The sequence below is a fragment of the Malaya genurostris genome, chromosome 2 (genome assembly GCF_030247185.1).
Source record: "Malaya genurostris strain Urasoe2022 chromosome 2, Malgen_1.1, whole genome shotgun sequence".
In the NCBI taxonomy this organism is placed as follows: domain Eukaryota; kingdom Metazoa; phylum Arthropoda; class Insecta; order Diptera; family Culicidae; genus Malaya; species Malaya genurostris.
The window spans coordinates 252,304,154-252,324,983 of record NC_080571.1 but is presented as its reverse complement, the minus strand read 5'-3'; the positions used below and the strand labels follow the sequence as shown (position 1 = coordinate 252,324,983).

The window sequence follows — 20,830 nt, the reverse complement described above, 5'->3', positions numbered from 1 at the left end:
GAGTTTCGAATGTTGCACTCTAATTGTATATGATGTTTTTCTATCTTGATGTTTTTTCTATCTTCCAACCTTCCAAGCGACCTTCCGTCTGGTGTATTACTTGTATTCGGTTTTTGTTTTTCGAGTGCTCAAAGTTTTCAGTGAGAGAGTCGATTTCGCGAAGTCGAATGAAGAAAGCAGCGATTTGGAAGAAAAATTTTCAAAAAGAAGTTTATGTTTCGCTTATGTCTTTTTCTCCAATACAACATCGTATTTATACCTGCCAATATAGAAAAGACTACCGCGACTGAAATATTTTCCGGTAGTAGTGTGCCATCTAGTGGCTAGTAGTCATTACGGTGTTAACGTTTTTTTCGGTGACAGTGCGCCACATAGCTGCAAATTGCCGAAGCCAATTCAACCATTTATGTTGGTTGAAAACAACGTTTTATTTCTCTAATTCAACTAAAAAATTAGTTCAATGGAAATGAAGTGTGCCTTAGCTAAAAAATGACAGTACGTTGAATTGGTGAATTCAACTAAAAAAATAGCCATTTCAACAAATATTTTATTATTATTATCAGAAAATCAACTAATTTTTTCGCCAAAATGCTGATTTCGGTCTTTCCGTGTACTATTTCGTTTCCAGAATTGTAACGGTGTATCTATACTAAAGTATGACAAATTGACAACAAACATTTTCTATCACTTAAATAACACTGAACAAATGAGAGTAAAATAATACAACAAACAATGTTGTAGTTTACTTTGTAGATTTATTTATTCAGTGTAGGAAAACTTCGCATAGTTCATTGGGAATATTTGAATGGTTTCAAAACGAAACGATTTGAGAAATTTATCCTATGTTATGTTGCCACCATTTATTTATCTACTCCAGTACCTGAATTCAGCACATTTAGGAACTGGAACGAAACCTGGGTGCTGAATTCAGTTAAAAAATTCAGGTTTCGGAATCCAAATTAAGAATTCAGATCACAAACTTAATTCTATAATTCTGCAATTTCCGAACTTAATCGAAGAATTGAATTCTGAACTTGAATTTCGAACCTGAATTGGAAAATATAGCTCAAGAGCTCAATTCCAGCATGTAGCAAGAAATAAACCTGGGTTCTGAATTCAGTTGAAAAATTCAGGTTTCGGAATCCAAATTAAGAATTCAGATCACAAACTTAATTCTATAATTCTGGAATTTCCGAACTCAATTGAAGAATTGAATTCTGAACTTGAATTTCGAACCTGAATTGGAATATCTAGCTCCAGAACCCAATTCCAGCATGTAGCAAAGAACTAAACCTGGGTTCTGAATTCAGTTGAAAAATTCGGGTTTCGGAATCCAAATCAAGAATTCTGATCACAAACTTAATTATTATTAATTATTAATTAGATCGAATCAGGGTCATTTCGCCGAAGGGGCCATTTCGCCGAATGACATTTCGCCGGAAGCCATTTCGCCGTTTCCTGCAATATTTTATTATTTAATATTTTAATTAAAATTGAATTAAAATAAACACAAATGAATGATAATACATTAACGCCCGTTTTGTTGACCTACAATTGTACTTCTTGAATAAAGATGGATTCATGAACCTCAGAACGGAGTTCCTTAAGAAACTTGTTGACTATTAGCCACTATGCATCAAAGCAATTGCATAGGTGTACCTACCAAGCAAATGTATGTGGTATTTTCCGTTTACTAAGTAAAAAAATATCTAATGCGGCTTCGTCACATCGATTTGATTTGTGTGCTGTCCGACCTCTCTACCGCTCATTCGGACCTAACTAAAGCAAATAAACTTAGCTTTGAATAGACCGGGCAAACGAGGCGGCTACAGGTTTGTATGCAAGAGGCCGCCGCTTCCGACTCTTTCGGCGAAATGACCCTTTCGGCGAAATGACCCTTTCGGCGAAACGACTTTCGGCGAAATGACCCTTTCGGCGAAATGACCTATTCAGCGAAACGACTTTCGGTGAAATGACCCTCTAGATCCTCTATATTCTGGAAATGAATTATTAAACTGAATTAAGGAAACAAATTCTGAAACTGAATTCAGACAATAAATCCTGCAACTGAATTCAGGAATTAAATTATGGTTTGGAAGTCAGTATCAAAATTCTGGTTCGGAGTTCAGTATCTTGAACATTGTTCCAGAGTTCTGAAGTTCTGGATACGAATTCCGAACTTAAATTAAGGCACTAAACTAAGTTCCAAAATATAATCCAGATACCAGATCCAGAGTTCTCGTTGTAAATTTTGAATCTGTATTCTGGAATCAATATCTGAAACTGAATCATGGAACTAAATTCCAAACCTTAAATTAAGTTTAGAATTCGGGTGGGCCAACATCCAGGTTCTGAACGCAGTTCCAAAATTCAGTTTTAAAATTCAGTTCCAGAATCCAATCAAAATGAGGCTTTACATTACGCAGAAGGTCTGTTGTTGTTGAGGAAGGTCCTCGCGTCGTGGCGAGTCCAATCCCGCCTAACGCACAAGAAGAAATTATTGATTTTTGACAACCGAACCTTTTATACTCGTCCAGTTGAACATAGGGACTGAGACTACCTAAATATCGTGCAAAAAAGGCAAGCAAACGTGATGAGGTTTCCTCATTGTTTCCAAAAGTTTGAGAAAATTAAATTTTTGAGTTATCCAGTGGCGTCGAGTGGCAAAATACGCGGGTTGTGCACTGATTATTATCAAATGTAACAGTTCGTTGTAAGTGAAAACTAAAGATTGAGGAATTGATACTATGAAATCTCAATACACTTTTGGATGAGATATTTTTAATTAAGCTTATATCGTATCATCGATACAATAGAAGAAATCCGCATGCTGCAAGTCGAGCGAATCCATCAATAATGTCATCAATAAAACCGCTTCGACGTTGCAACTGAGATAGCCAAGGATGTCATGTCATTGTTTTTAATCTGTGTTCGAACTAAAAATCAGTCTAAGGAGTGTATCGAAAAGCAGTTAGCAACATTGATTATTGAATAAAAAAGCGAAAAAAAAACATATTTTGACATCAGTTTTCGATATATTGTAGAAAAATTACATTTTTATGCATTTCACTGATTATATTGAAGAAAACGATTATATCTGTGAAACGTTCGCACTTTGGACTTGACATTCTTCATTAAATTCTGCACAGTTACTTTTGTGACTTTCCTGGTGGCAGCTGTCCAGCTTTTTTACTCCTGCATGTTTTGGGACACTGTACCTTCCTTCCGAAGTGAAGAAAATCTACGACCGCAAACCACAGATACAAATTGCGTGCCAGACCAACACCTTTTGCCCAGACTTTTCCATCGCCACCATGGTGTCAGCGTCGTCCAGGTCCTGGTACACCGATTTCGTATAATATTGCGGTCCGGGCAGCGCTCGAGAGTCCTCCTTGGCGTAGGTTTTGTCGTCGATCAGGATACATCCGTCTTTATTCTGTAGAATCCGGTTATACAGTTTTCGCGCTCTTGTTTTGGCCTGAACTTGCTGTACCAGGGACTTTTTCGGCACCTTTTGTTTCTTGTACGTTTTCAGGGAGTTCCGAACTTTGATCCGTTGAATCATCCCGATGCTGGTGTTGAACTGCTTGGCCAAATCCCGCGTTGACGCCGATGGGTTTTTCCTGATGTACTCAACCACTTTTAAGTCTCGGCCGGGCTGGCTGGGACCCGTTTTCCTACCGGATCGGGGCAAATCCTCCATGGAAAGGGTCTTACCGAACTTCTCGATAATATTTTTGACACTGCACAGTGGTTCAAAAGCGCAATTTCACGCTCTTAATTGATAACTCATAGGATCGTGGTTTTTGAAATACATTATCTTCAGAAAAGTTGCTCAGAATGATAGACGCCATCTTTTGGCAAATTTTGTTTATGTGATTAATCCCCCTAAAAGTGAGATAAAAATTTTATTTTAGCTCAGGGCCAACATAGGAGATAAGTTACTTCGACAAAGTTGTGCAAAAAGTTATTTCAAACAAGTTTGCTGAAGGTACTATTCCCGTAACTTGAGTATAATTCAAGATATAATGTATTTACTGAAAAGGGTTTCCAAAAACCAGTTTTTGTAAGAAGACATATATATTTTCAATTTATATGAGTTTTTCATGTTATACAAAGTTTTTCATCTTTAAAAACTACACAACTTTCTCGAACATACTATGCTGCTATCATTTCAGTTTAATGAAATAGAGCAATTTTTCATGTTTTTTTACATAAAATTCTAACTTGTCTATTATCAAAAGGCGCAGGAAGGCGCAGATGAGACTACTTACTTATTAAACTGCTTCAAAAGAGCTTTCATACCGTGGTTGAATTACTCGTCTGCGATCGTCTGCAGGCGAGATATGTTCTTTTCAAATATCCTTGTCCTTGACATTTGCAATGATAAAGTTTATTGTATATCAGATCAGAGTTCAGTATATTTTATGGTTTTTATGGACATCGAAGTCTACACATAAAAAAGTTTAGTAATAATTACAGACGGTTTTTTGAAATTAACGGTCCGACGTTTTTTAAAAGGTATATAAGCAGCCACGACTTTGAAAAAAGGCAATTATCATGTCGAATTACGTTATGTCATTTTTTGATAAGTTTTTTTTCTATAGAAAAGCTCTGCGGATAAATATCCTCCATTCATCAATTAAAGTGGAGATCGATAATCGCTTGCTATATTGTACTGTTCATAATGATTAAGAAGTTTCTTTTATAAAGATGTCGGGGTTATTATACACGCGAGCAATCCAGATTACTTACGAATCGGGATCCCACGAATTGGTAATTAGTTTCATTGGATCCTTTGGTTACAAATATTCTTAAATGGCCAAAACAGTCCAAGAAGAATCTGTCGAACGATGCTAAGAGTCTTTTAGCTGGTTAAGAACATTGTCAGCTATCATAAAATAAATACAAATAACTAAAAAATGAGTTTTGATCATACTTTTCTCTACCAGAAGATGACATAACCTAGTTCGATTTGATGATGACTTTTTTAAAAGTCGTGACAAAACAGTTACTAAACGATTCAATTTATAGACTTCAATATGCACAAAAAAAAATATTTTGTGGCAAGTACCATAGTAATGAATATATACTGAAATCTGATCTCAAATACAATGAACCTTATCATTGCAAATGTCAAGGACAAGGATATTTGAAAAGAACATATCTCGCCTGCAGACGATCGCAGACGAATAATTCAACCACGGTATGAAAGCTCTTTTGAAGCAGTTTAATATGTAAGTAGTCTCATCTGCACCTTCCTGCGCCTTTTGATAATAGACAAGTTAGAATTTTATGTAAAAAAAACATGAAAAATTGCTCTATTTCATTAAACTGAAATGATAGCAGCATAGTATGTTCGAGAAAGTTGTGTAGTTTTTAAAGATGAAAAACTTTGTATAACATGAAAAACTCATATAAATTGAAAATATATATGTCTTCTTACAAAAACTGGTTTTTGAAAACCCTTTTCAGAAAATACATTATATCTTGAATTATACTCAAGTTACGGGAATAGTACCTTCAGTAAACTTGTTTGAAATAACTTTTTGCACAACTTTGTCGAAGTAACTTATCTCCTATGTTGGCCCTGAGCTGAAATAAAATTTTTATCTCACTTTTAGGGGGATTAATCACATAAACAAAATTTGCCAAAAGATGGCGTCTGTCATTCTGAGCAACTTTTCTGAAGATACTGTATCTCAAAAACCACGATCCTATGAGTTATCAATTAAGAGCGTGAAATTGCGCTTTTGAACCACTGTGCACTGGTGTGGTGCACTTTCACCCGTTTTGCAATTTCGTTGTACGTGACACCACTTTCTGAGCACCAAGTGTGCAGAATTTTCTTTCGCGTTTCCGGATCAATTCGGCTCGTCATTGAAACGATCAACCGTACCAAAACCAATCGATTGCGCAGCTGTTATTGACATGTAAACAAACATGTCACCGCAAAACACGCTGCAAAAAATTAAGCCATTTCAGAGTAATAACTGTTTGAATGTTGCTAACTACTTATCGATACACTCCTTAAGCAAAAAATGGTTTTCCCTAGCAATTTGATGACTTTTAGGGGCTCATTGCTGTAATTGATTTCAGAAATCTGTGAAAATCTGTGTCATTTTTAAAATATACGCAGCACATGATCCGTGAACCTGGCATCTCTGAAAAAAGCAATTTGTTTTCAACTATCATAAGCATAAGCCACTGAACGAACGAACTCAAACTGGGGGTCTATCTCACTTTATGTTGAAAGGTAACATTTCCATAACTTGAAAGTTACAAGAAGAGAATTTCTTGTGTTTTTTTCGTTGGAAAGCTACACAATTCGAAAATATGTGATTTTATATCATGTAAGATGCAGATGAGTGAAGCAAGCTAATTTACGTGCAAGAACATGCAATATTGTGTGATTGAAAAATTCTATGACGTGAAATTCATCGAAAAAAAAAGCTATTAGCGACCGCTCCAACTTGAACCGAGAATCATAGTACGTCCGTTAATTGACTGCGTCACATAATCCGTTAATCCACTAAATCACATTTGCTTGGCTGGTAAATTCATACGGTCGCACGTGCTAGTCGACTGCAAATTACCGTCGAAACCAGTAATATTTAATACTTTCAACAAGACAGATATAATAATTAAACGTGAAATTCTTCGTGTATGCATGCTTGCAGATAGTGCATTTCTTATACCTAAGTCATCGAGATGTTTTTGTTGACATGGTTAAACAGACTATTGACTGTTGAGACAGGAAATATGTCTATTGTACAACATATCTTCCGCGCAACTAGTCTTATTTTAGGGATGATTTTAGAAAGGTTATATCATACTGCTGTAGCTGTCAGAGCTTTGAACTGAAGAAGTATTTTGAACTCGAATCGAATTTCGAATGTTATTCACTTTTCTTAGGTACTTGAATATTCTGATATAACGAGATATGAATAGACTTCATGATCAGTTGGCAAGTATTTGGGCAACTAAAAATTTCATTGACCCAGATCCAAACCTATCACAGCCAGATTCTTATTGCAGCTCCAACCGTTACTGACAGCCTTCCTCAGTATTTCAGTGATAGCATTTCGTGTTTAGACATAACAACTTTGTCAAGTCATAAAGATCGGAAGAATTGTGCGATTATATCAGTTGTATGAATCCAAATGTCAGCTATTCTGGAACGACACATCTTAACTTTACAACATTTATTCTATCTCCTCTATGATTTTGCATCTACTGATAGCATGCAATAATTTCTGTTGTTAGAATAGAAAAACAATAAATCTTTTTGTTGCTTAATTTATGCTGCTTCTCGTATTGTCGATTTATTTCATTCCGCATGAGCAAAATGAAATTTCCAGAAAAAAAATCATTGAAAAAATATGCAAATCAATGCAAAAATGTATCCACGTCGGGGGAACCTCAAATAACGCTTATGCAAATGATTTGATGTGTTTCATCTGATTCTCCCTCCAAATCACAGTCTTCCGGTGCAGATTGATATTCTCCAAACCCTATATTTAACTGAAGAGACTTTACGATCCCCTCGGAAAGCAATCGATTTACGTTCCCAGATGGAGCGGTTAAAATGGAGAATCGGCGCTGAACCAAGTGCCAAAATATTTTATATTAGAATAAAATCCTTAAAACGCAGCTGGCTGATCCTCATTTCCACCCGAGGCGTAGACAAAAGTTGAGAGCAAGATTTGAAATTCACCGGAAATAGATATAAATGAATCCAACGAAGCTTTCATGGTTTATTCATCAGTCGCTTTGGCGCGCGGCTAATCCTCTGTCCAGGACCGTTGCGTCGGACGGGATTAGGAGTTTCTTCTGAGTGCTCGGTGCAGTAGTATTCAGTCCTTATCTGCACTCTTGATTCTAGCTCATTAGCATACCGGGGAAGTGGAGAAATGCATACAATTATTTAATAATGCAAATCCAATGGGATTTTTGTTTTTTTTCTGCAACTTTTTTTTTATTGAGCAACGAATAATCTACCCGCCGAGTTTGGCGGACTGATAAAAAACCACACGATGATGAACCGCTTGTTATGAAACGGTGAGAACGACGAAGGAAGCATTCACAGCTGTTTCCGATGTTTTTGTAGTCAGAATATTTTGCTGGAACAGCCAGCGAGTGCAATTTAATGGAAAGCGGATGTGACATGATGACAATTATGAATTACGCTAACACCTGCGCAGCCTTCAAATAGCAGAGAAATACTTACGTTCGTAAACGGTTAGTGTTGCCTCGGCGGAAACTGCATCCCCAACGCCATTCTCCGCCATGCATTCGTACGGTGCATCGTCACGACCGGCACGGACCGGTTCAATGCGCAGCATTGACACACCGTTGGATTCTATCACTGAGTAGCGGGATTGAGTACCTGGAGAACAGGAAGAGAAGAAACAGAAGGGGAATTAGGAAAATGTTTTGAATCGCAGAAGTGCACTTCCGTTGGTAGCGATGCTATTTCCTGATGCAGTGGAATGGATATATGTATTCTATTATAATTAGCTCAGTTGAACGGACACTGACTTGTCTACGGTTGACAACATTGCTAGTTGAACATTTGAGAGTCAAACGCTAGGACCAGTAGAACGTTGGTTTTACGCAGTTCATAAATAATTTGAATCAAGTTAGAATTGATAATGTGTATTTAACATGTAGCTAGTATATAAAATTTTTAATACAATGCTTAATGAAATTCTCGTGTATATACAACACAACTACGTTAAAATAGCTCCTAAAATATTTTGTAATGTTCATAAATTAATATAATAATAGGTCAAAATACAAGATTCATTCAGGTCAACTATAATTAAATATAAACAATTCAAGCGTCAATAGGAAAACATTGACAAATTAACATTTTCCATCTGCACAAAAGTTCTTCCTTAAATCTACTGATTGCTCTTCTAGTGTAGACAGAACACCTATCTGTTCAGAATCAAAAGAAAAATTAGCAGAAATAAACCTGTTTTAATGGTGTGTATGGTGTGCCCTCCTAATATCAATCATATTGAAAGTATAAAGCAATTCGGTCCGTTTTGTTTGGGGTTAATAATGCATTTATTTCAAAATAAAAATAATTTAAAGATTAATGAAAGTATCGTCCATCGCTTGTTACTACTTTTTTCCACCTCTCAGGCAGTTTTCGAATTTTATCTTGGAAAAAAAAAATGTCTGGTCTTTTGAGACGATTCAAGTTCGAAAGAAGTAAACCGATGACCTACCAAATCGTGCTGCATCCATCGGAACATCCAGCAATCAGAAGGAGCAATGTCAGGAGAATACGACGGGTGCGGCAAAATGTGTCACTTGAGCTTTTCCAAATATTTTTTTTCACGACTTTTGCGACATGAGGCCGAACGTTGTCATGCAAGAGAATAATTTTATCATGTCTTTGCATGCTTTCCAGACGTCCTTTTCGTAATACACGGCTCAAACGCATCAATTGCAACTCCAGGTCTGTCGTCGAAACAATTAAAATACAACTGCTCGGGTGCAAAGAACCTTCAAAAAGCATCTGATTTCCCAAAGGATGAAAGGGAATGGATGTAGAAGTAGTGTTTCAAATAACAGTAAAACGGCTCGAAAAGTGGGGCAACAGTCGTTCAAACATGTCAATTTAGAATGTCACCAAAAATTCCGTGGTGTCAGTCGGTTTTGTGCAAAAAACCTGTTTTAATCCACCTAGTGGTGTAATGATGCCTTTCTCATGTATAATATTGTGGTATTCTATTCAAAAAAATTTTCATCGATTTTTTAAAAGAAACCAAGAGATTGTTTGTGCATTAACTAGTATAACATACAGAATAAAACAGTGCTTTGATTGCGTAGGTCATCCTTTGGAAAACGAAGTGGGTTCACTATTATACGCACTTCCGGCACCGGAACCGGAGAAACGGTATAATCAAAGTCGGTTCGTACGGCCACCAACTAACATGACATACAAACTCTACTAGTACGCACTCTAAATTACGATTTAAATGTTTGTCGCGTTTGAAAATATACAGTAATTTTTGGTAGGACCACAAGACCTTTCAATTGACCCTAAGATTGGGAATAACGGTTTAGAGTCCAGTTTATAACATTTTTTACGGTTTTTATTCCGCCAGTTTAAGTGACGGTGTACAATATTGAACACACTTTACCCTATAATTCCGGAACCGGAAGTCGGATCCGGATGAAATTCAGGAATTTCGTATGGGACCGGAAGACCTTTCATTTGAATCTAAGTTTGTCAAAATCGGTTCAGCCATTGCTCAGCTTGATGAACTCGAATGGTATATGACACTTGGCCCTCCGGGCCAATTTTCACTAGTCGGTTTTTCAAGTAATTGCATAACCTTTCTATATGGGAAAGGCAAAAACACTTCATATTAATATTTCAAACAATAAATTAATATTTTTCTCGGTAGCCGGCTGCCCAGATCAACCAATATAGCCAATTAATAATTTTAATAAATGATTAAAATAATAAAGCGGAAATAATACAGAATATGTCAATGTAATGAATCAACTATTTTGTCTGAATCCTATTCACTCGTTTATTTTGTATCACGTAATTTCATTTATAAAAAATAAGGAAGTTTTTATTCTTCACGCGATAGTATTGCGAATAAGAGCTATGAAGCAAGACTTCCCGGGACTTCAATATAGGATATTGTTGAAACATTCACTCGGGAAATCAGTGAGTTTAGTGGTGCATCCGAGCATCTTGAAACCGGAACATACTTAGTCGCGCGTGAATAATACCAATAGTGAAATTTTTACTAACAAATATCCTTTTCCCGTGACACTTGTGGAGTGCGCAGTAGTATATATGGCCTCTAGTAACAACAAGTGCTGGACTAACATCCCTTCCCATTCCTTAGACGATCTACGTTTGGGCCTGGCCGGCGCCGATACTGATCAATGAATTCTGGGATTACCAGAAAATGTACATTAAAAAATGATTTACCAGTCCCAGGTCGGATCATCTAGAAACTCCCTGTACAATTTCAGCTAATCCCGATCACTAACGGAGTAGCAACCAGGGGTGGTCGCTCAAGCTCAAACGGCTGCTCGGCCATCCATGGAAGTTGACCATCAATGTCAACTTCCCTCTCTGAGCAGCCTAGATAGCCGTGTAGTGTCGGTAGCGGTTTCCCAACTGGCTAAGAATAACGCTACGGTCCACCTGTACCGGTGGTATAAGTCCACCAAACAGGTAAGCCGTGTGGCATCCGGCGGAATTATTTTTTACCAAGAATTGATCCACTGGTTTCCTGTTCCATGTCGTAAAAGGCCACAAAAATAGGAACTCCTAAGTCAAGGTGTATTTCCGTGCCGATGGCTGAATGGCTGCAGGAGGTTAAACAATGCAGTCGTGAACGGAATATCTTGGGATTTTCCCTTACTGTGTTAAGCAAAGCTCTGGCACAGTGGACGACTTCTTTCTTCGCAACTCGTGGGATTTAAATGATTAAAACATTAAAAAAAATCCTTACATGGTTCGCTATAGGCGATTATAAGCCAATATATTTGGTTTCTTCTAGTTGTTGTACGATAAGTGCTGGAGGTGGAGTGTTCGTTACTCTGATTGATAATGGTTAGAGTGACACAAATCAATCTTCAGCATAAACGTACAGCAACTATGAATCTATCCAGACTTCTGCAAGAAGGTAAAGCTTCTATAGCTTTGGTTCTAGAACCACATTTCCAAAAGGGAAACTTCTACGTTGGAAAATTGTTAAACCCAGTCTTTCTTGCCTTCAACAAGACCGGTATGACTAATCCACGTGAAATGCCTCGAGCATGCATACTTGCAAATAGTGCTCTCGATGTTTCTCTCATATCGGAGCTCACAACTCGGGATATTTGTGCTGTCACAGTTGGTATGACTACTGATGGCATAACTCGAACCTTCGTTGTCTGATCATAAGTACATCTTCTTTGATCATTCAAATGTTAAATTTGATATTATCACATATCGTAATCCCAAATCTACAAACTGGGACCTCTATGAAGAGGGCTTGGCGACTAGATTTTACGGGTACCAACCAACAATTGAAACCCCAATTGATTTGGAAAATGTTGTCGACGAGACAAATTCACTCATAGTTGCAGCATATGAAGAGGCTTGTCCACTTCGGATTGTGCGAGCTACTAGAGGAACTCCTTGGTGGAATGCTGAACTTGCTAGACTAAGGAAACTATGCAGAAGAGCTTGGAACCACCGACGCAGAGATGGGTCGGAGGCATTCGTGTCGGCTCGAAGGGCTTACAAAAATGCTCTTCGATCGTCTGAGCGAAGTGGTTGGAAAAGCCTCTGCACAAATGTCTCTAGTCTCAACGAGGCTAGCAGATTAAATAAGTTAATTTCGAAGTCTAAGGACTTTAATGTCAGTTTCTTAAGAACTTCAGATGGTGAACACTTGTCTGAAGAAGGTGATGTACTTCACTATCAACACATTAACACTCACTTTCCAGGATGTATGGATCCATCACCGACAGCTCTTCCCAAGACTTTTTCAGGTAGTTACGATTCTTGGGCCCGTGCTCGAAGCGTTGTGACGATTGAATCGGTCAAATGGGCAGTTGAGAGTTTTGCTCCGTACAAGTCTCCTGGAAAGGATGGAGTTTTCCTAGTGTTACTGCAGAAAGGGTATGAACATTTCAAACATGTTTTGAAGAAAATACTTACTTTTAGTCTTGCGACAGGATACATTCCAAGAGCTTGGCAGGAAATAATTGTCAAATTTATTCCCAAAGGCGGTCGCGACACTTATGAGGAAGCGAAGAGTTTCAGGCCTATCAGTCTAAGCTCATTTCTTCTTAAAACAGTGGAACGCATAGTAGATCATTATATCAGGAATGTTAATTTGGGCGTGCATCCGCTACATGGAATGCAACATGCTTACCAGCGTGGAAAGTCCACTACAACCCTGTTACAAGATGTTGTGTACAACACTGAAAAAGCTTTCTCACAAAAGCAATCTTGCTTGGGAGTTTTCCTAGATATTGAAGGTGCCTTTGATAACGTGTCTTTCAATTCAATTCTGGAAGCAGCCCGTGGTCATGGCATACCTTCAAGTATCACAAATTGGATACACGCAATGCTTAGCAATCAACTTCTTTGATCATCGCTTCGGCAGGCCAGAGATTAGAAAGCTGAGTGTCTGTGGGTGTCCTCAAGGTGGTGTACTATCCCCACTTTTATGGAACCTAGTCGCTGATAGTTTGTTAAGGAAACTTAATAACCTTGGATTTCCGACTTATGGTTTTGCCGACGATTATCATATATTGATGACCGGTATAAGCATTAACACTCTCTTTGATTTAATGCAGCAAGCCCTGCGATCTGTTGAACAATGGTGTTGTCAGGTTGGATTATCTGTAAATCCGGGCAAAACATCAATGGTGCTTTTCACTCATCGTAGGATAATCACAGGAGCTCGTCCGTTGCAGTTCTTTGGTTCAGAGGTGACTGTGGTCGAACAAGTTAAATACGTCGGGGTTATTCTTGACTCAAAACTGAATTGGTCTGCTCACATTGACTTCAGAATTAAAAGAGCTTGCATGGCTTTCGGCCAATGCAGACGAGCTTTTGGAAAATCATGGGGACTCAAACCCAGATATATTCATTGGATCTACACAACTATTGTTAGACCAATTTTAGCATATGGATGTCTTGTATGGTGGCAGAAAGGAGAAGTCGCGACAGTTCAGTCAAAGCTAAATCATCTCCAAAGGATGGTCCTAATGGCGATGACAGGAGCATTCACGACAACTCCTACTGCTGCTCTAGAGGCGCTACTGTGCATTAAACCACTTCATGTGTTCCTAAAATAAGAAGCATTATCTTGTGCATACCGTCTTAAGGTTACAGGGCTTTGGAACAGTAACCCATTAGATTATGCTACCAGCCACACTCGCTTGTGGTCTCAAATAGTTACGTGGGATGAGTATTTACTCGCTCCTAGTGACGTAACTCTCACATGCAGTTTTCCTTTCAAAACATTCAATGTGAGCTATCCTCTTCGTGAGGAATGGTTGTCTGGTTGTCTGGAACGACAACTTGATGAACACATAGTTTGTTATACGGACGGTTCTCAGTTGAATGGTCGTGCTGGTGCTGGTGTCTACTGTCGTGAAACGAGGCTGGAGCAGTCTCATTCACTTGGTAGATACTGTACTGTGTTCCAAGCAGAAATCTACGCGATTCTGTGTGGAGTACAATCGGCACTTCAGCAGAGGATCTGTGGTAAGCGAATTTATTTTTGTTCCGACAGTCAGGCAGCCTTAAAAGCACTCAGTTCGAATGACTCACGGTCGAATCTAGTGATCGCATGTCGAACTCAAATTGAAGACCTCAGCATTTCAAATGCTGTTTACTTCTTATGGGTACCCGGCCATTCTGGTATTACTGGAAATGAATGGGCTGATGAGTTGGCTAGAGCTGGTGCAACGAATGATTTCGTTGGTCCTGAACCAGCTTTACCACTTTCAACTAGTTGGATAAAGCACAAGATTCGTTCTTGGGCTGCATCCAAACATGCCAGCTACTGGCGCAGCTTGCAAACTTGCGCTCAGACAAAAGCATTTCTACCAGATTTAAATCTGAAAATGTCAAAGTGTCTACTTCATTTCTCCAAGCATCATTGCAGTATTCTGGTCAGAGCTTTGACTGGACATTGCAAACTCAATTATCACATGGCTACTATTCAACGTGCTGAGTATTATTCGTGTGATTTGTGTGAATGCGATTATGGTACTTCATATCATCTGATATGTAACTGTCCCGCATTGACGCAGCTACGTATCCGGGTTTTTGGTTCTCCATACATGGTTGAGTCTGTGTATGCGGAGCTAAAATTGAAGGATATTCTCTCGTTTCTCACCCAATGTGGTAAGGAGCTATAGTCAGAAGGGTTCATCGTTCTTCCTGGAGTGAATGAATCCCTTAAATAGGGTTTAGCAGATTGTTTGGCATCCTTTGGGGGGTACCGAATTTACTTCTGCTCGTACATACTGCGAATCGTTCTGCATTCTTCCGGGAGTGCAGAATGGTGTCGCTTTTGTAAGATCTCTAAATCCTCTCGGGGGTTGGAGGTTTTATTAACAGCAGACTGTTCGGGCCTCGTAGAGGTTCAGAATTTACTTCTACTTTTATGTGATTTTGTGTCGTCAATTTTTCCCATCCTCCTAGTCCAACCCTTACCATTTCCTTTCAATCCTTCCCTCTTATATATCGGGAAAATGATGCTAAAAACAAATTGATGGCAAGGCACAAATCTCCAAATATCAAGGGGAACGTGCCATTTGAGCCAATTTGTTCTGATTCCTGATTCCTGAACATCCCTTCCCATTCCTTAGACGATCTACGTTTGGGCCTGGCCGGCGCCGATACTGATCAATGAATTCTGGGATTACCAGAAAATGTACATTAAAAAATGATTTACCAGTCCCAGGTCGGATCATCTAGAAACTCCCTGTACAATTTCAGCTAATCCCGATCACTAACGGAGTAGCAACCAGGGGTGGTCGCTCAAGTTCAAGCACAAGCTCAATCAAATCTGTGTGTCTCAGTTCGCTTTCACATTTCATCCAAGTTAGTCGATAAAACAAAACCGCTTACGTTTGGGACGGAAAAAACAAGTAAGTATTGTGTAGTGAACAATAGAACTAGCTCGAAATGAGTGAACCAAACGAACAAAAGCTACAATCGATACGAAAGAATACAATTATTATTGACTTCAGGCAGTGCAAAATTCGACCTTCGACACGAGAACTTGAAGGTTTGCTTAAGGAGCAAATGCATCTTGACATTAAACGTGTGCATTTACTTCAATGCAATAAGACAAATAATGTTGTTTACATCCAGTTTTATGAAGAGTTGGATGCAATTCAATTCGCAAAGGCAATAACAATGTGTACTACGTAGAGCACGAAAACATTAAGTACTACATTTCAGTATATATGGAAGATAGTGCTATAGAAGTGCGTGTGCATGATCTTCCCTCAAGCGTCATCGATCCTTATATCCGCAAAACTATGTCCCAATACGGAGAGATTCTCTCTATCGAAAAAGAAAAGTGGAAGAACTTTTTCCCCGGTATTCTAAATGACGTTCGTTTGTTACGGATGCGCTTGAAGAGGCCTATACCTTCTTATGTGACTTCGGTCAGGATACAAGAATCCCGTGCAAATCACTTGTTACCTATGACAATCAGATGGCCACATGTCAATATTGCCAAAAAGCTGTTCACTACGGCAAGCCATGTGATAAATTGGACAAGGAGACAACTACATCAAAGGACAACGGTGCTTCCTTCACACCAACCCCAAGCAACCCCAGTATACCTGTGACAGCCACCAACAACAATCAAGCATCCCCTTCAACGAAACCATCAGTATCCCCTATAGAACAAAATACATCAGCTGCAGTTAACAATTTACCCTCCAACCAACCATCAACTGCAACCAATGACAACAAGGCGCATCTACAGCAACTCTCAACGAGACCGAGACTACGATCAATAAGGAAAACGAAAAGAAAACGAAAATCACACACAACACCGACGATGAAGCAATGGATGATGAGATAAGCCGCGGACAAAGTGACCCTTGATCCTCGTTAGATGGAAATGGAAGCTCATCTCCTCTTAGAAAAAGGGTGACAACGAGATCCAAAAGCAAAAAAAAAACAAAAATGTAAGCCAATCGGCCACGTAAAGCTTGTACTACGCGAAAAGGCCTGAATAAAAATTTTATAAAAAAAATCTGTGTGTTGGACCATCCACCGTATTCACCTGATTTGGCACCGTGTGACTTCTCCTTTGTTTCTAAAGCTGAAGTTGAAAGAACGTTGAAACCATCAAAACGGTTTCGACACGAGCATTGAAGGCTATTCCACAAAATGAGTCACTATAGAATCGCTGTATGAAATGTATTAAATCGAAGGGAGAATACTTCGAACAATAAATTTGAAAAAAAAATGAAGAAATCTTGTTTATTTCGCGATTTATGGAACCAGTCTCCAAACTTCATGGACGCAGCACTGAGTATTTCAATATGTTTCAGCATCACTCTAACATCCGTTATAAGCACAAATTTTCAATAAGTATTTTGTTGCAAACGTTATCATACTAAAATGTTATTTTCATGGTTAATACGTTTATTAATTTCTATCTTGATTTCCATAGTAAATACTGTTATTTATATTTATTCAAGCTTCCTCGATTTATTTCGTCATTGCTATCAGAATCTAGCAAATGTAAGCACATAATCAAAGTAATTAACGCACTGGAAATAGCTTTCATCGCTCCATAAGAACGATAAAATCATTACGGAAGACTCACTCGGAGCCGGATTGAGTGCTATGGGGAAGTAACTGTTCATGGGCAATTCCGAAATTTCGATAATCCTGAATGTTTAAACCCCCCCCCCCCCCTCCCCCTTGAACGTCAACTACTAGCAATAAAGCTAAACTACTAACTCCTTCACTTTCCTACCAATTTGCCCGACGAAACAAAACCCCTAACATGTCATCTCTATTAGATATGAAACGCACTCACCCATAATCTTCTTTCCATTTTTGCGCCACACAATGTTCGGCTGGGGATCACCTCGTGCACCGCAGAAGAACGTCGCCACGCCTCCAACACGGACGCCTTGGTTCGATGGCTTCCTGATTATCTCCGGTGGATCTGCAATGGAACATAAAAAGAACAATGGAAACAATTGTTAGCTGTTTGCCGGATAAACATGTATTTTCACTGAGCCAGCAGTCAAATAACACAATGGAACCGTTTCTTCCACTGACTGCGTGGAACAGAAGCTCATAGACTTACGTGTCAGATAAATGAAGGGAAAGTCGGAGAAATTCCCATCTGTAACGGTTGTCGAGAAAACAGCTCGGTTAAGGATTTTCGTTCGACTGCGAAGCTCGTTGAGTTCGGTGAAGTAAAGGAGGAGGAGGAGGAGGGGGAACGGGAATCAACACCCCCGGGGGGGCAGAAGTTTCGAGATTCGATTGAGCAATTTCTCGCACAATTAAATCGTCGCTTGTTGACTGCCTTTAATTTTGTGGTTAATTTCTCAGAAGTACCGACTAAGGAATTCCTAGCGGAATTGATTTAAGGTTAGGTGCCGTTTGATATTAAAAGATTACACTTCTCTATGGTTGATTTCGGAAACTCGTGGAATGCGTTTAATCAACTAGCACCATGGTTGCCCTGGCACTAGGACAGTTCCGGCACGGCTCGAGATCGGATGGATTTACCCGGGCAGGATACTAAAACAATTTATATTCAAATTACGCTTTTGTGCCGACAGGAGAGGTACCGCTGGAGGACCGGTTTCCAATTAACTGTCCGGAGAGGTATAATTAACCAAAATTACGTAACATGAATTTTTAATTTTCATTTTACGGCTGAAGGTACCGTACCAGGCCTACCAGGTCTCATCTCAATCCAATTTTTGGTTTCCGCTCGCGCTGGTGAAATTTAGCTAATTTCATACAACGATTCGTGTGAAGGCCTGCCCTGCGCAGGAACGGCGAATTTGATTTCCCAACCCAAAATTGTACGAATATCCTATCGACAATGAAGCATGCTAATTGAGATATAAAACAGTGTTGGTAGCGGTGTGCCGAAACAAAAAAAAATTAGCGAAAAAATCAGTGCGATTTTTCTCATTACACGCAACGAGAAGGTGCGGCAATGCTAGCGTATGTGGTTAAATCGCAAAGACATTTTATTACTCCATTTTCAGCTTCACCCATGCTGTTTGGGGCTCGTTTGAGGCATGATTTATGTACGCATAAAGAAACACAAGCCCCAAAATGGTATTACAGTGATGATGGTAATGATGATCCGTTGACTTTAACGTATTTTCAAGGATTTTCACAGTTGATATCTAGAGCAAATGTCTGTGTGTGTGTATGGATAGAAAGTAGCAATCATCTGGATAATGAAAGTAAGTTGCAGGTTTTATCAATGAGAAAAAATTAATGTCGTGAACCTTCTGTTGACCTGAATACCTAGACTCAGCGCGGCCCAGTTTGCCATGTTCAGAGCAAAGAATGATGAGATGAAATACTAACAAATTCACGAATCAGCAAGGCTCGACATCGCGTTTTCCGTTCGAGCCCCAGTGGCTTGCACTGGAAACATGACTACACCGTATTGTTCTCTAGTAATTCCATTACTGCAGCGACTAAGTAGGAAAGGTTCTGCCATGAAACCGGCTGTGACTTTAGTCCGGCAAGGCTTCATTTGGTGTACAATCAGCTCTTTCCGTGCCGCCGTGAGAGGTCACGCGAGGGTTGTATAAACAAGATGAGTAATCAAAACGATGATGACTACATGAACCCACTTTCTCGCCCGGACGGAGGTACCACCGGTCGCTACCGGGCGGTCCGTCCGTCGATCAATATATCCGTGTTACGTTTTATCGGACGTAACATTTAACATCGTAATTACACAACCAACTTTCGACCAACTTGCGAGGTATCTTCATTAGCTATGTCGAAAAACCAATTTCTGTAACACTTTGACTTCTTCGGCACCAACTGACGGCGTGGGTGCCAACCGAGTGTGAATCCTCGTGTTGGGCTCAAGCCCGACTTTGCTGCGGTAAGATTAATTTGAAAAACTCATTAGTTTCATCAAGGCTTTGCTGACGTGAAAACTATATCCTTCTGCCTTCGGTGGCTTCGTCCAATAAATATGTACTCTATGAAAAGCACCGGTTTCTGATCCATACCTCCCACATGCACGCAATCTTTCGGAGCCTTTCAAAAGTAGCTGAGTGGAATAAATTGAAAACTTTCGTTGCTCTTCCGGTTCTACCGGGAGACGGTTTGGGGTATCGAGTTTCTCGTACAGGAAAAAAATACTCTACATTGATGCGGTCTACGATGATGAGATTAACATTAATGACGATCGTTAGCGGAAGTTGAAAGTGGATGTGTTGCACTTTTTACGGGTATTAGTGGCGATAATTACTCCGGTGCAAGATAAGTAAGCTAACATTAACGCGAAGGAGAAAGCTGTTGTTTTCCTAATCAAATATTAATCGTTATATTATTGAAATCGGAAAACCCGTAAATCGGTTTTGGGTAATGGGTTTTATGCCAGAGAGAGTTTTTCGATAATTTCAGACCGTATGTTCTAGTAATGGCATAGATGCATCTTTTCGAACAAACTCGGAGATAGATCAGGGCAGTCATCTAGGACCCTTTTTATTTTTATTCTATTTGAATAAATGAAATCATTAACTGGGAGTACGATGTGGTGTCTAAGTGTTGCGATTCCAATGTGTATCAAACAACTAACACATGGGTTTCAAAGTCCCGGGCCTAACACATAGATGGCGCTAGTTTTATTGCAGTCACCTTTTTTCAGTTAAAGCTGTTAAAATTTAGTTTTGTTTTGTCAAGACAACGCACCGTGTCAATCAAGTCAATCAAAACAATGGCAAAACTACATGAGTTGTTCCCACATCTACCGTATTCGCCAGATTTGGCTCCCAACGACTACTGGCTGTTCGCAGACCTGAAAAAATGCTCGCCGGTGAGAAATTTCCCACGAATGAAGAGGTTATCGCTGAAACTGAAGCCAATTTTAAGACAAAACATAAATCGTTCTACAAAAGTTGTATTGAAATGTTAGAGCGGCGCTGTAATGATAACGTTGCTCTTACGTTGATTACGTTGATCAATGAAGTAAATTTTGAACCAAAACATCGCGTTCTTTTTGTTGGACCCGGAACTTTTCAGTCCATGTGTTAATAGTAAAATAATTGGACGAAACAATTATTTTGAGTAATAGTGCAG

At 39.2% G+C, this 20,830-nt stretch overlaps 1 protein-coding gene across 11 annotated transcripts in view; it reads right to left on the bottom strand.

Moving 5' to 3' along the window:
* LOC131429493 (tyrosine-protein phosphatase Lar) overlaps positions 1 to 20,830 on the bottom strand; it is a 415,517-nt gene that overhangs the window by 141,839 nt on the left and 252,848 nt on the right. For 10 of the 11 annotated variants that reach the window (XM_058593632.1, XM_058593642.1, XM_058593640.1 and 7 more), the window contains exons 4-6: positions 17,844 to 17,882; positions 17,568 to 17,699; positions 8,231 to 8,389 (exon numbers count right to left, since the gene is read on the bottom strand). In XM_058593632.1, the coding sequence (XP_058449615.1) occupies positions 8,231 to 8,389; positions 17,568 to 17,699; positions 17,844 to 17,882 (330 nt within the window). The remainder of the gene's footprint in view (positions 1 to 8,230; positions 8,390 to 17,567; positions 17,700 to 17,843; positions 17,883 to 20,830) is intronic. The other variant, XM_058593641.1, reaches the window with a different exon arrangement.